Source organism: Achroia grisella, unplaced genomic scaffold, assembly GCF_030625045.1.
Source record: "Achroia grisella isolate CSIRO2021 unplaced genomic scaffold, CSIRO_AGI_Agris_v1 utg544, whole genome shotgun sequence".
Classification (NCBI taxonomy): domain Eukaryota; kingdom Metazoa; phylum Arthropoda; class Insecta; order Lepidoptera; family Pyralidae; genus Achroia; species Achroia grisella.
Window position 1 is genome coordinate 1,576,251 of NW_026712929.1, and position 17,694 is coordinate 1,593,944.

Consider the following 17,694-nt stretch of genomic DNA (forward strand, 5'->3'; position numbering starts at 1 on the left):
AAATAATTTTGTGATTAAGTGCAGCTAAATTGATTGTTATTACAAAGTGATACAGTGCAAATTTCTTTGGTTGCGGTCAAAGTACAAGTGAAACAGCAAGTATTGTATCTTTTTCTATTGAATCATAGTATACACAAAACAAACAGATAACAACAAAAATGCAACGTACACCTAAATCAAGCCATCCAATTCAGTATTTGTCACAACCTGATCTGACAGTTGAAAATCAAGATAAAACTCGAAACATATATATAAGAAAAAGAAAAAACCCCGATTTTGAGATGATGGATATTAAGGATTCATTAATGCTTTCTTTTAAAAGCATGCTCAACTCCGAGATTACGGATATAAAAAAACAAAATACAAAAATACTGGAATCTAACGCTGAAATAATAAATCTTTTGCAAATTAATGCCTCTAATTATCAAGAAGTAAGTGAAAAGGTTGAAACATTGGAAATAAAGCATGCTGCTGCACTGGATCGTATAGATGACCTTGAAACTCAGCTGGAGGGGATTCAAAAACAGTTAAAAAGAAACACAGTTGAAATAAGAAACGTGCCAAAACGTGAAAAAGAAAATTTGAATGAAGTTGTTGCGAATATTTATAGTGCTATAAACCTAAAAATGGAAAACGTCCCTATAAATGTGTTTAGAAGAGGTAAAAATATTTCACCAATTATAGTAGAATATCAATATTTGGAGCATAAAGAAATACTTATAAAAGCTTTCAAAAATTTTAACAATGAAAATAAAAACGCACCTTTAAATCGACAACATTTAGGATTCCATAGTGATAATTCACGAATTCATATAACAGAATCCTTAACTACTGAGTCAAAGAAAATTTGGATTGCCGCCCGTGAGCTTGTCAAGAAAGGTTCATATAAATATTGTTGGACATCACGAGGCACTGTTTTACTACGGAAAGATGATGGCTGTCCTGCTATTGCTGTTAAATCATATAAGCAACTTTGTGACTTGGACACACAATGACTATTTATTATAAGAATCTCTACTTGCTGTATTAGATTAGAGTTATTTAATTATTCATTTTTTATTTTGTATTGCCACATGAAGCTTGGTGATAACTATTCTCAATTTCTCACTTATGTTCCATATTTTTCCTACCAGACAATAAAATCATATATCTATTATAATATATATAAATATACTACTAGATTAACTACAATTATATTCCATTATATATACATTTCTATTGGTTCCACAATGTCCAGTGTCATGCCTCACTTAAATAAAGGTAAAGATCTCCAACCATACTCAAAATCTAAAGTAATATTATTTTACCATAATGTTGCAAAATGACATTAGTGTAGTATCCACCGATGTTGACAATATTGTTAGCATTGGTGACTCAATTGTGGTTGGTGATCCTGAAGCTTTTAAACAGTATAGTCTGACTACTGAAAACTCACTTAAGATTATCGTACAGAATATAAGGAGTATCAATCGTAATTTTGAGGATTTTTGATTTTTTTGGCACGTAGTAATCTTACTTACGACTTAATTGTTCTTACTGAATGTTGGTTGCGAAATACCGATACAATACCTATATTTGAGGGCTATAATTCATATTCAACTTGTAAACATATTAACCAGAATGGTGGGGTAGTCGTATATCTCCACAATAAATTAACTAATATTCATGTATATGAACCAAATATTAATGATGCAGACTGTCTAGTTGTTAATGTCGGCAGAGATTGTGCATTCATATGCGTATATAGATCTCCTTCATTTGTTTTGCCAAATAATTTCATAAGTTCCTTGGACAAATTTTTAACTGATATTAAAAAGATTCCTAACATTTACTTTACTGGAGATATTAACATTAATATTGGCAAGGATAGTAATGATACGAAGGCTGTTGAATATCTGGATCTACTTGCAACACACTGTCTTCTTCCTAGCCATATTCTTCCTACTCGTTTTGATAAATGTCTTGATCATTTTTTCGTTAAATCAGATACTAGAATGTTAACAATGATATGTGAATCTTCAATTACAGACCATAGTACGTTGTATGTTAACATGACATTAACATCGCAGTCCAATAATATTTTCAAAAATAAAACTGTTGATAGAATGGATTATAATAAGGTTGTTGAACTATTAACGATGCATGATTGGGATGAGATATTCTTAATAAATGACCCAGATAAAGCTACTGAGATATTTATGGATACACTACTTGCAATAATTAATAAATCGACGCGTTCATATACAATACCTTGCAGACAATCAATATCACAACCCTGGGTAACACCCGGACTGTTACGCTGTATGAGATTCAGAGACACACTCCATAAAAGACACATAAAATCACCCAATGATAAAATCTTAGAAACTTCCTACAAGCGTTACAGAAATCATTGCAATAAAATTCTCCACAATTTAAAAAACGCATATAATAAATCTAAATTGCAAAAATGTAAAAATGACATTAAAGGTACATGGCATGTCATAAAGCGTGTTTGCGATTTAAATAGGGATAATAATATGCAGTCCTATGACTTGCTTAAAATTAAAACTACTCCACAGGAATCTCTTGATTATATAAACAATTACTACATAACTATTGGAAAGAAACTGGCAAATAATGTATTAAACAGATTAAACCTAACGGAACATAAACTAGTATCTATCTCCAAAAGTGAAAATGGTCCATTAAATTCTTTTGTGATGTTAGAAACTTGTGAAGCAGAAATTTATGAGACGGTCATGTCGCTAAAGAATAGTAACTCTGTCAGTTGGGATAGAATGTCCTCTATATTTTTCAAAAGAAACATTAATTCTCTTATTGCACCTATTACTCATATATGTAATTTGTGTTTATCATCAGGTAAGTTTCCTGATGTTTTAAAATACTCCATTGTAGTTCCCATCTTTAAAACGGGGGATAAAGATTGTATAGCTAATTATCGCCCAATTTCGTTGTTACCAATTCTATCAAAAATATTGGAAAAAATTATTAATAAACGTTTGATTAACTATCTGGAACAAAATAACTTTATATCTCAAAATCAATTTGGTTTTAGGGGAAAGAAATCGACTATTGATGCAATCGAAAATTTAGTAACTCACATAGTGGAAAATCTTGACAGGAAGAAGAAAATAATAGGAGTATTTCTAGATATAGCCAAAGCATTTGATACTGTCTCCGGTCCCCTATTATTACACAGATTAGAATCTGTTGGTATCCGAGGTCTTCCACTGGAGCTTCTTAAAAGCTATTTATCAAATAGGTCACAAAAAGTTCGAATAGGAGATTTGTACAGTTCCAGACAATATCTTACATTTGGCGTACCTCAAGGCTCCGTTCTAGAACCTACACTCTTCTTGATATATGTAAACAGTCTATGTAATATGAAAATACAAAATGGTAAAGTAATAACTTTTGCGGATGACACAGCTATTTTATTTGAAGGTTCTACATGGGAGGAGGCTAGACTATCAGCAGAAAAGGGTATCTGCCAAGTAGCCAATTGGTTGGACTACAATATATTGACATTAAATTTGAATAAAACGCAATATATAACTTTTTCGATGAGAAATAATTTACAACCTAATATAAATTTTACATTGAGAATGCATACTTGTGATGTTTCTGGATTTACTAACTGCAACTGTTTTGTTCTTTCTAAGGTAGATAGTCTTAGGTACCTTGGAATTGTAATAGATCAAAATTTGAATTGGAAACAACATATTGAAACTATAAAATCTCGAATGCGAAAACTTATACCGATTTTTAAAAGAATTAGATCTCTAAAAGATAAAAAGGTTAGTAAAACTGTGTACATAGCTCTGTGTCAGTCTATATGTACATATGGCATTTCAGTATGGGGAGGTGCCAGAAAAAGTACTCTTCTGAAAATAGAAAGGGCCCAAAGATGTATTCTGAAAGTGATAAATTTTAAACATTTTAGATATTCAACAACGGAGTTATACAAACAATTTAAGGTATTGAACGTAAGACAGCTTTTTATCAAAACTGCTATACTTAGACAACATACATGTTTAGATCCTAAAATTATATGTTCTGGTAGAAGATTGCATGAGGCATATAGGGTTCCTGCATGTAGAACAACATTTGCTCAAGGTTTTTCTTACTTCTTAGCACCTTTCTTATACAATCACATCTGTAAAACTGTACCGCTGAAAAGTATGTCGAGACATAGATGTCGAGAGGCACTGCATGTATTCTTGAATAAATTGGATTATTGTGGAACTGAAAACCTATTAAAACTTGATGTATAAATGGGTATGGGTGGCCTATAGAATGGATAATTAAAATAATTTAATGCTAAAAAAAAAAAAAAAAAGCAAATATACTCCATACTTGTGTCCATCTGTCTTTAGTGGAATATTTACATTGTATACGTTTATACATATATACATTATATATGTACTGTATTTACATTTATACATTGTTATGTTATAATTAATAGTATCTTATTGATAAAATTTATTGTGTATTCTATTATACAAATCCCATTAAATAATCACGTATTTGTCTATGTAAATATATATCGTGTATAGAATGTATATTTAAATATGTGTAAGAAATATACTGTAAAAGATGAATATATATGTGTGTGTGTGTGTGTGTGTGTGTGTGTGTGTATATTTATATATATTCAAAACATAGAAATAGTAAATATATTGTTATTATTAATAAATTGTCTGGTAGTAGTTATTAAGTTTCTTTTTATGAATTAGTCTGTAATCCGAATATTTATCTGTTTTGTTTGCATATACTGTTTGTTATTTGCCCCTTTGGATGATCACGCGCTTATTTCATGTTGTATGTGAACAGTAATAGAATGCAAAAATCAACTGTAAGTGAATACAATAGAGCCTATATTTAAATGTATCATTAGTATGAACCGAGCTTGACTCATTACCTTGCCGTAACACAGTTTTTAATAAAAACTAGCACGGGGGGTAGTTTTCTTTCTTTGGTACTCGTACTGCTGTATGCTTAGTTTATTATGTACCCACTATAATTCTGCAAAATAAGGATTGTGTCCAATTTAACATACAAATTATTATCTAACTACTTAGAATTGATATTTGTTTCATCAGCATGCATTTATTAAGGACTTAAATTTATTTTGTTACCGCACTATGTCGTTTTTATTTGTTTGTTGTTTAATATTATTTGAATTGTTTAACTATAAAGTAAACGTGTACAAAACGCTGCTGTATTTACTAAGCAATTTTATTTTTGCAAGAATATTGTCAAGGCTGTACTAAATATTAGTTCAATAAAACATTATTATTAGTATCTATGAATTCGTCTATCCTGTAATAGGCTTTCTTACATAAAAATTGTTTAATATAAGATTTGAATTGCCTCTCTGTCAGATTTAATGCAGATTCTGGCAGTTTATTATAAAATCTTATGCAATTACCATAGAATGAATTACTGATTTTGTGCAGACGGCATTTAGGTAAAATAAGCTTATTTATATTGCGTAAGTTTCTACTTGTACAGTCTTTGAGTTTTTTAAAACTCTCTAAGTTCTTCCGTGTATACATAATATTTTCATAAATGTATTGTGAAGTAACTGTGAGGATATTTGAGTCTTTAAAGCACTGACGTAATGACTCTCTTGAACCCATACCATAAATAGAACGTATGGCTCTCTTTTGTAAAACAAATATAGTATTTATATCGGCTGCTTTACCCCACAGCAGTATGTCGTAAGACATTATGCTATGGAAATAACTAAAATATACAAGTTTAGCCGTCGCCACGTCTGTTAATTGCCTAATTCTTCTAATTGCATATGCAACAGAACTGAGTCTACTGGCCAATTTTGAAATATGGGGCCCCCATTGTAATTTCGAGTCTACTGTAATACCTAAAAAAACTGTATCATTAACAAAATTTACTATTTCGTCATTAAGCAATAACTGTATATTTATTAGTCTTACATTAGGAAGTGTAAATTTTATACACTTTGTTTTGCTGGAATTTAATAATAGGTTATTACATGTAAACCAATTTAATATTGCAGACATAGCACAATTTACATCGTCTAATTGATTACTTTGACGTCCAATTTTAAACACTAACGAAGTATCATCCGCAAACAGCACTATATCTGCAATTTTCTCTACCATAAAGGGAAGGTCATTTATGTAAATTAAAAAGAGAAAGGGGCCTAAGATTGACCCTTGTGGAACGCCCATCTTAATATTAGCTCCCTTAGATTTTACACCGTCAATATCTACAGTTTGGACCCTATCCTCTAAATAAGTTCTCATTAATTTTAGATCATTATCTCTTATACCATAATGTTCGAGCTTGTACAAAAGCGTTTTATGATCCACACAATCAAATGCCTTTGATAGGTCACAAAAAACTCCGAGTGCATCCTGTGACTTCTCCCAAGATTCGAAAATATGTGTCATTAGCGCAACACCTGCGTCAGTGGTAGACTTGCCGGCGGTGAAACCATATTGCTGACTGTGAAGCAGTCCGTTAACCCTGAAGTGTTGTAACATTTGATTTAACATTATCTTTTCAAACACCTTACTTAGAACTGGCAAAATAGATATAGGTCTATAGTTCCCTGGCTCAAATTTATCTCCTGATTTAAATAGTGGGATTAATTTACTAAATTTCATTAAATGTGGAAAAACGCCATTATCAATACATTTATTAAAAATAGTGGCTAGATATGGAGCAACAATATCTATGAAAGAACTAACTACTTTTACAGACATGCCCCAAAGGTCTTCCGTATTTTTTAAATTTAGCTGTTTGAATATTTTTATGATATGAAAGGGGCTAACATGTGAAAATTTAAATCTTAAAGAACAACAACCGATATTAGTCTCTAGTAATTTTTTTGCTCGAGATTGAGATGAGTCCAGAGAAGATGTAATATCAATCGGAATATTAACAAAAAAATCTTCAAAAATATTAACTACATCTTTTGTTGTTGTTATTAATTTATTATCATAATTTAATGTAAATTGATTACAGGCTATTTTAGATCTTCCAGTTTCTTTATTTATAATGCTCCAGATGGTTTTAATTTTGTCAGAAGACTGCTTAATTTGTTTATTAAAATAATTAGACTTAGCCACAATACAAACTTTCTTAAAAATTTTAGAATAATTTTTCACATAAGTGGTGAATTTGTCATCAAATCGATATTTTTTTTTGATCGTATAAATCAAACAAAATATTTCTACTTTTAAGTATTCCTACTGTTGCCCATTCCGTGAATTTAGATTTAACATGAACTTCTTTTTTCTTGAAAAATTGTTCATATTCTCCGGTAATTAATAAATTTAATTAAATTGTTCATATTCTTATGAATTACCGAATTAAAACAGTAAACTTGAAGCAAAGTCAGTACCTACTCATGTTATTACAATATAATACAACCATTAATACAGAACACCTAACAATACTACAATTAACTAATTTTTAAATACATAGTTTTGAAATATATCATTAAAGTGCAAGTACTTAAAAATGAGAGCAAAATCCAGAAAATGTGTTGAATTTTCAACTATAGAATAGACAACAGCCTAAGTTTCAATGCGGCCTCATGCCAAGTGGGTGCCAACTAACAAGTATCAGTGTGAACCCAGATTCCTTCATTTCAGTTACATACTTCAATTGTGAAACACAGAATCTCCTGTTGGCTCTTAAGTTCATGTGTCCACTGAACCATATTGTTCAATACAAACGACTTTCACGGTTCTATATTTCGTCTTACAACTCCCGTCGCCGGTCATCTATGAAGTTCACCAGTTCTTGCTACTCAACAGTTCAACCATGTTTGAATCTTGGACATTATTAAATAGTCCGCTCGTTTCATTAATAAATATTCGTATTTATTAACAAAATAAATACTAATTGTACTACTATGAGAGTAAATGTCGACTTTTTTTTTCAATCAAGTAAGATTTGTACTTTTTATATACAATAAACTTAAATAACAAACGCATTAAACGAATTGAGATCCTATAAAATATTTTATTGAACAGTTTTTCAATGGCGCTCTTATTGAATTTGGTTTTGCACACTTTACATAATACATAAAATATATACCGACATGTTTTAACATATATACTCCGAGTCATGATAAATCTTATAGCCTGTTGGAGCAACTAATTCAACGGCAGTGCAGGCAGATTGCCGGGGATAAAGGTATGGACTCGAGGCAAGCCGGATTAAAGTTGTTTTTAAGTTTATCGCGGCTTTAATATTGTTCGCGAGGACTTAAACGCAGCATATAAACTATACTTGACGAAGTTACATAGTAACAAAGCAACAATGGCTGCGTAGCTATAAATTTTTCAATATAATGTTAGCTACAAAAATATAATCTTGTCATAATGGATACTAATAAAATTGTAGTATCACAAGACATTAACATATTTAGAGCCAACGAGTCATTAGATTGAGAGAAGTGATTTTCTCGAGAGAATAAATTGTAATTACTAGTCTGTAGTATTAACTAAATTTATCAGTTACATCAAATATTATCTACCTAACTTGTTCAATGTTTTAGGTAAGGAAATAGTTTGTACCTTTATATATTTATGTTTATTCCTATAAAATAGTAAGTAAGAATTTGTACTGTTATTCTTACGCAACTATCGATTTACAATAATTACGCTTTTACATAACTGATATCTTCTGCGTAATAATATATTTCTCTACTATTTATCTGTAAACATCTCTTACTTAATAAAAATAAAATATTAATCGGCTGTTCCGTGAAATAATGCGTCAGAAATTTTCTTAACAGTTTTATTATACATTTTATATTCCCAACGCGAAAATAATAGAAATTGCTTGACAGTTTTCTTTTAATTACAAGTGGAGTCAAGAGTATTGAACTAAGTTACGAAATGCTAATCAGGTCAATAAATAACAAATAATAAATCAATGCGACGTTACTTTAACTTAGTATCGATTTTAGACTAAATTAACCAAATTATTTTCGGAAAAATACATCGAAAAAAAATTCACATATCGTCATATATTTTTTTTTCGATGATAATAGATTGTTGCACCCACCTGTGCTAACGGTATATGCTGGATAGCCACAAGTGGAGAATAATAAGATGAACTTGAAGTCAGGTCAGTTAAACCATCGTGAAAAATTTACCAGGAATTTATCACGATGGTTTTCAAGGGGAATAGCGTGCAGGTGATTTAGTCATACAGTTAATTATTAAAATATTAGGCGAGTGAAAATTTGTTATCTATGTACCTACTTAACATGTGTATGGCTAGTTTTACGTTGACCTTTAAGGGTGCACAAAACATTTTTGCGTCATAAAATAATATTGATTAATTAGTATTCTTCATGCCAGCAGAGCCATGAGTACCTCTGTATCAAGTATTTCAAATAGATTGCTTTTTTTATTGTAAGTGGTTGAAGGAGAAAATAAGTCAGTAAATAACAAGATAAGTGGAATGACATCTTGTTGTATCTAGCCAATCAGAAGTATATTTTATTTCTCAATTTGTAGTTTTAAATCTTTAATGGTGCATTTTTTATATTCTTCAATTCTGTCTTGTCAATCGTTTTCCCAATATATACCTCCGTATACCGAGTCTTTTTCAATTGTTTTACATACATATAATATAAAACTACAACACATCTTAATCCTCCGGAATATCAACTCAACAGCAGTATAACTACCATTACATGATAAGTTAGTGTACATAATGCTGTTCATGCATATACGGAGGCTAGCTCTTAGGGCAGTTGGTTTATCATTCCTAATAAATAAAAAGAACATAATACTTTCAAAAAATTACATGATCTAGTAGAATTTAAAAAATTGAAATATTGTTGTATGCAATTATACTGGCCAGTATATTATTATGCTACACAACTATAGCGTAAATTTTAACAGAATTCAAACATTTCTCGTTCTTGAAAATTTATTATAGTTGACTCGTAAATTGAAATCAAGTCTCTAACGAAATGATAATTAATCGCCTCGTTTATTTATAAAGGACTCGATTGTTCTCTTGTTCTTTTAAAATCACTTCGGAAGTACTTGGCTTTGCCTCGTCAGTCCAATATTATTCTGCCGACAATAGGTTTATTTCTGGCCTTCGCTTTATTGTAGGTATGTAAAACTGGTATTTCGATATTATACTTAATCTCTATGGTAGAGTATAAGGTGAACCCTGTTAGAACTGGATACTTTGAATTTTTAATTTGAATTTTTATTACATCACAATACATCAGTATAATTACAATCCAAGTAATATCTACTGAGTAATATTATACATAGCTATCTACGGAAACGGAGAGAATTTCATTAATATCATCCAATAAATATTGTTCCTACTGACGCGATTTATTACATTTTTATTGCAATATATCAAACTGTGTTAGAATACGCTTATAGTATGAACTACGAAGTAGACACCGATAGTATCGAAACATCGTCTAGATTCAGTTTTTTAGACAGAGACAATTAAAATGAGAAGCATCATACTTATATATTATATTTCATAGAAATGGGTTAAAAACACGTCTTGAGCATGTGCAACGCAATATAATTCTAAGGATTAAAATAAAAAGATAATATACATAAATGCGACAAGAAAACAATTTCTTTCGAAAAGACACTTAGAAAATAGATCTAATGGAAACTGTGTAACTTATGTTTATCTTATTACAAAGATAACGATAATTTCTCTCTGATGAAATAAAGATCTTTGTAGTAATTTATTAAGTCTAAAATCTCAGTCTCTTTATTTGATTTCAAGCAAAAATAACTATTGGCGAGATTTCCTAAATTGCATTTAAATCTACTTTCCATTCGTTTACATTTTCGCGCTTCAAGTCTGGGGAATGTACAAAAACATGAACCGTAATTTGCTAAGACGAATAACGTTTGATTTAATCCGGCACGTAGAGCGGCCCGGCCGGGCCCCTCGATTTACTTTTATTGCTATTTTGTTTTATTTCGTAGCCCGCCGCCAGGCCGATGCTGTCTGATGTACGTCTGTTTTCGGGATCGTTAACGGCAAATGTGCTAATCTTTTTTACGGTCGTTACAATAAGCGTCACTGATGCTCCGTCGGACGTACGCACCTCTATACTTCACCAAATGCGACAAACAACCTTTTTAAAATTCTACCATTACATCATAAAACCTTTTATACGCATGAAGGTTGAATTAGACCAAACCAGATAATTCGAGCTCTTTCTCCATTTCTTCAATTCTTATTTAGTTTATAGACTAAAAGTAGTTTACAAATATTCTAAAACCAAACTCACAAAAGAATATTCTATGTGTTTGCCTAAAAAAAAGTTAATATACGTTATGTAGTTCAGTTTATGTACATATACTTGTATATGCACTACTGACTACAGACTGTATTCAAGAATCGCACACACGCACCATTTTCAATAAAGGTGTCGTTACATAGAACCCCACAAAATCGACAAAGCGACTGTTTCATTTTGAAGGTGGAAGCAATTTCGTTCTTTTGTGAGATAGTATTGGCTCTAAGTAGGCGGGATTCCAATGTAAAATGTTCGCGATATAGGAAGCGACTCGTTTATGACAATACACGCAAAACTGTGTCACAGTACTTTTACCGTCTCATTTTTTTCATATCTGGCAATATATCTATAAATACCATACGTATACATATTAAATTTTGTATGGTTTCGTTACATTTTCAATAAACACATGTACTTCTTATAAAGGATGGTCTAGATCACGTGCATATATATTTTTATTAGTAATTTAACTCAGGGATTAGGTCCAGGATGAAATCTCGATTACAATTTTTTTTTTATTCAAATTATTCAGGAACATACCCCAAAACTTAATCTTTAATTAATTTTAATTTGTATGTACTTTAAAACAACAAATAGGGGTGACTTTTTAGATAGATTCTTTTTATATAAGAACATATAAACACCTAAAAAATAATTGAAATTATTACTAAAAAAGAAAAAAATAATACCTCAAAATTTTAAATAATAATCTTATATCTAGAGTCTAGAACCGATTTTTTTCAAATAAGTCCTGGTACTACCGAGTTAACTGACTAAAAAAATATATATGCATCTGGTTTGGACCATTCTGTATATGACATCTACTCAGATACTTGCTGTACTGCTTCGTGTACGGTTATTGTCCCAAAATTTCTTTATTTAAATTCTGTCTTAAGAAAATAGGCAAGAAATTTACAACAATATATTACAAGTTTGTGTAACATACGACACTTAATAGTCTTCTTTAATGGTACAGAGACGTTGAAGGTAATTTTACCGCGTACCTAGCTAATTTATGAGTACGAACGAGAGAAAACATGGTTTTAACTAACCCGTTTGGCTAAAATTGCCGCAATAAATACTCTATGTAGAGAATATCGTGTTCAAAGATGTGAAGGGAGCGAACGTTGTTGTGCGTATCAGCCGAAATCTCGAATTATTTATAAATGTTAAACAGTGGATAGACACTAAATATCCTCCCTCATTGAAATATTTTTCAATTACGCAGCTTATTTAATAATAAAATAGGAAATATCAATCAATACCCTACCACCTGTTATTTGTATGTGTACTGTGCCCAGTAATTTCCCTGCCATGTCCCGCTGTTCAAATCAAAACACAATCAGCCTACCATAGCTATAAGTACTTGACTGCACATATATGATTTGTGTTATGTGTTTATTGTAGGTATATGGGTAATGTAAAGCTACTAACTTTTTTAACATTCATTAATAATAAGAAGTTTAGTGTACATATTAGAATCTACCTGTTTACCAGGGCTTCATGCTCGTAAAGAATTTCGTACTAATAAACCGAAAAGCTACGAAGTCTAGTAGTTTATTATTTTGGCTGGTCCTGAATTTGAATTTGACCAAAACTGAAAACATTTTCCATTAATTTGAATTTCTGAGTTTCAGACACGGGTAATGAACCGGTGATCAACCAAATTAAATGGAGAGACAGTTACAGGTAAGTACATATCACGCCCCGAAGTTATCAGTTGAAATAGTCACATAAACTGTCTTTTAAATACCGTCAAGATAGCAGTAGGAACCTATATTGACACAATGTTGTAAAGCCATATGTGCGAAATAAAGCTACCTAAAACATGACTTAGAATAAAAACATGTTAAAGTTGCAGTAATACTAAAATAACAGGTACTCGCTTTAACAACAATTAAATTTATAAACAATATTGTACCTACAAGAGAATGATCCATATGTTCACGGGAACACGTGAAACTTTAATGAAACACAACAAATTGTGCAATCAGTCAACCCAGCATTCATATCCAAACTATCGTAAATAAACTGTAAGAGGAGATTCGATCGCTTTCGTACTCATACAATAGGTCTCATCACTGTCGGCGTGACAGCGCACAGCGAACGTTTCGAGTTTATGCGATAGGAATTTATATTAATTTCCTGTTTCAGTTCGTAGGGAAACCAGTTGGTAGCAGTCGATGCGGCTAGTGCAAACTGCGGTTGGCCGGCTGTACTGACCCGTTACATACACTGCAATGGACATGCTCGTATAAACTCACACGCTAATTTTACCTCCACCACGAAATTTCTATTTGTATTTTGCAATAGACACTTCGGGCAAAATGTTACTGAATTGTAGATGAAGTCATTACAACAGCAAATGGAAATATAATTTAGAGAACTGTGTACTTTCTAGAATAACTATATATCGATTTTCTATACTTACGTTTGTATATATATATATATATATATATTATATGTATATATTTTTAATAATAATCTTAGGACAATTCACACAGCGCCATCTAGACCCAAGTTAAGCTAGCTAAAACTTGTGTTATGGGTACTTGATAACTGATACATGTACATAGATATTTTTTGTAAATACATACATAATATACATAGAAAACACCCAGACCAATACAAACAATCATACTCATGAATATAAATGTTTGTGCTGTGCGAGGAATCGAACCCGCGACCATCAGTCGTAAAGCGGTATGCTAGACCGCTTGACCACCGAGGTCGTCATATTATTATGATACACAGGCTTTAAAACAATATTTATGTAGTATATATTGTTAATTATTATTAATCTGCAACTTTACGATAAACATACACATATAAATGTAAATATTTTAGTACCTAGGGAAGGGATGTTATTAATATTGTGATTATTATTATATATACAAGAGTAAAGCAAAAAATATATAAATAATAATTTAACGAATAAGATTATAGTGTTATTCTTTGCATCTACTTTGTCGCCGTACGTACATTATGAAATACCGACTTATACTACACACAAAAAGCACACAATATCTATAAACATTTTTAAGCCCTAGTTTATTAAAGCCTTTGAATCTTCGACAATCTGATAGCAAGGCATCCACGACAAACTCCGTTTAATACGAGAGCATAAACTAACAAACAAGTTTTATCTCCGTGGAAGTTGGCGGCGCACCTTCATCCTTCACGTGCTGATCTCCTCTGCAACAATAAAGTAACGTTAGCCCCTAACACACCAGGATTACACTTATAACACCGCGACTTAATAATGCAAGACATTCATTATTTTTAAAGTAATGCAAGATATTCATTATTTTTAAACAAATGTTTAGAAAGTATTTAAAAAGACCTGAAATTCGAAAACACTTTTGTTCTGAAAAGCTAAAATAGAAAATATTTTTTATTACAAATAGATCTGGAACATACGTCCTAAATTAAATAAATACATCTAAAGTGTTACGAGGTCTGCCTGCCACAGCGATGACAGCGAATCATGAACACTAACAGTATTTCTTATCTAGCCTTAATTAATTGGCCTGGCTGAAATATTCCAAAAAAAGTACAATTAAGTAATGTGTAATGTAGGTATTTTCATAAAATTTTAATTATTTCTGTTTTGCTATATATAGGTAGATAATAATTGAACGGCTATAATAAATATTTTTGCTTAGAAATAATTAAGAAGTACTCAAGACATGGAAATAATACGCTTTATTTTTATGATGAAGTGGTAAGGATAAAATCAAGTCAGTGAGCCTATGGATGCTCATACGCTATGTTCCAAAGGTTACACGTGGTCAAATATCTTAATAATCCATGTTGTTTCACCAAACTCTCGTTACCTATAGACTCAGTTTGGTCACGTAGATGTTCCTCAAGTCATCTCCCCATTATTAGTAGATACCAACTATTTTTTCTATCTTTAATAAATTAAGTAATATTACTGTTTACTACCATTAGTTACTTTATGTGTATCTCCGGTAAGTGTATAGTAAATAGTAGATAGAATGAAGTAATATTATTTTTAACATAAAGTGGTAATAAAATAAAATCTAGCACAGGAAAATGTAGTAATCCCTATTAGCCAACACTTTATATCGCAATGGGATGGGACGGTGTTGTTGTAGAGCTATCGAGCTTTATGACCAATGAAAACGGAACCTCTCTCGACTGAGGTAATTATAGGATTACTTATATGTGTGGCCGCTCTCGCTGACGTGAGAGCCAGATTAACAATCCGGTATGGGGATGCAATGCCTCGGCTATTGTACGACCTTAATGTTTTATTGATTTTTACATCTATGAATAAATAATGCAATATACATGCTTAAAATTATGATTTTATGATTTTAACCCAGTATTTATTGCTGTATAGAAAATTATTCAGCTTTTATGTCATGAAAGACTTATTGTGGAGCTAAACGAACATTACTTACTCACATATTTTATAAAACTTATTTCTAATAAAGCATTTATCATAGCAGGGTGTTCGTACGTACAACATTATGTTAAATGGTATGCTAAATGAGTTGCAAAATGGTAAATTATGTTTCAATAATTTTATTCTTGATACCTATGAGTGGCAATTTTAATTGCTAATATTAAAATATGCGAAAATATATACGACAACAAATTATGTTAGCATAAAACTCTGGCTTTAGAACACTTAATGTATAATTATAGAGAAAGGACATACTGTTCCCAAATATCGATAATATCAATAAGATCCTAAGTTTTCGTAATTCATCAAAATTAGTGCCATATACATATATTATCCCTTGGCGATATATTAATTAGGTCAAAACATAGTGAGCTCGTAGAGCGAGGCCGTCTGTGGCACATTGTAACGTAATATCGCCAGTTAATGAAACTTCCTTCGTGAACAAGTTATACCTAAAGCCGTGAAACAGTCAAATCACTTTTCTGCGTGTGTAAATATACGAATATATTTCCTGTATCTGTGAGTTGTCTCCGAAAGAAAATGCCTATATAATATGTTAAATTATGATGAGGTCCCGTACTTTACCGACTATCCTTCTTTGTAAAAGGTTTGTGATTAATACGCCAATATTTTTATGTGTATAAAACAATGTTTTATTCTGAAAGCTTTTGTCTTTCAAGGTCTGTCTACCCTCTGTTCTTTTGGTATCAATCAGACTTTTTTTTATATATTTTGAACTACATACATACTAGGTTCCGGTGTGGAAAATGGATCACAAAATCACAAAATGTTAATTGCAACTAATATTAATGGAAGCGTCACAGTATAATCTATACTTTATAGATTACGATTATATCGTAATCTATAAATGTACAACCACAACTACTAAGTCTAGAAAACTGACACAAACATAAATTTATGATATAAATTAAAAAATAAATTTTGAAAATTTCACCTCGCAACCCACAGATGCCAGCAATTGTGTCCAATAATTTAATAATACTAAAAATAATACTCATTATTACGTAAACTATATATTGATATATTTGTAATTTTAATGTGAATATCATAAGCTCTCTAATGGACAGAAGAGAGTTTAAAAATGTATATCAATTACACAGTGAATAGGATGGTCAACTTAGAGCCTATTTGCTCCATTTGTTCAGCGTAGGTGTTCATACATACACCACCTACGCAGACTTGTAATTAGCGGATAATGAACTGGACTCTGAATAGCTGTATCGATTAATAAATAAATTATTTATTAACTATAGGAAAATTGACATAACAATAAATCAATAAAGTCGTGAATAAATTGAAATAACAGAGGTGAACTCGCATGTGGTAATAATGTCGGCTAACGAAGCACCAGTAATGAATGAAAATATGAGGATGAAATAAGGCTACTACCCTATCCTGAGAAATTTATCAGGTAATAGTTTTACCAGTTATCACAATTATTGCGAATAGAGATAATTATTTAGAAAGACATCCTGCTTGTACAATTATTATCAAGATATAAATATATATTAGAAAAACTACGAATATAAATATAATACATAGTGTCTCTTTTCTTCTATTACCAAATTGTAAATACGTGTAAATAATAAACCAATTTGTAGGTATATTACAAGAACTTACCGATTAAAGTACTTGTCGTAATTAATAAATTATGGCTATATGTTCGCATTGTGTCGTAAATCAGTTTCAGTTAACATGTGCCTGAATGTGGAGTACTCGATAAGCTGAACCTAGATGGACGAGACGAATTGCCATTGGTTCACCTACCGCCGCCAATTTATAAAGAGCCTTCCCGCACTCCTACCCTGTAAGTCTGCTTTGGTAATTCTAATAGCAATAGGAACGTCCATCGAAATGCATGGGTCAAATCCGACCGGGCAGCACATCAATATAAATATAGAACTATACTATACATGATTGCATGTTT

At 31.2% G+C, this 17,694-nt stretch overlaps 1 protein-coding gene across 1 annotated transcript; it reads left to right on the top strand.

Annotated features, from left to right (window-relative positions):
• The first annotated feature begins 158 nt into the window (after positions 1-158).
• On the top strand, positions 159-995 carry LOC131847955 (uncharacterized). The gene has a single exon (XM_059197685.1). The coding sequence runs from the start codon at positions 159-161 to the stop codon at positions 993-995; it is 837 nt and encodes a 278-aa protein (XP_059053668.1).
• Positions 996-17,694: the final 16,699 nt, after the last annotated feature.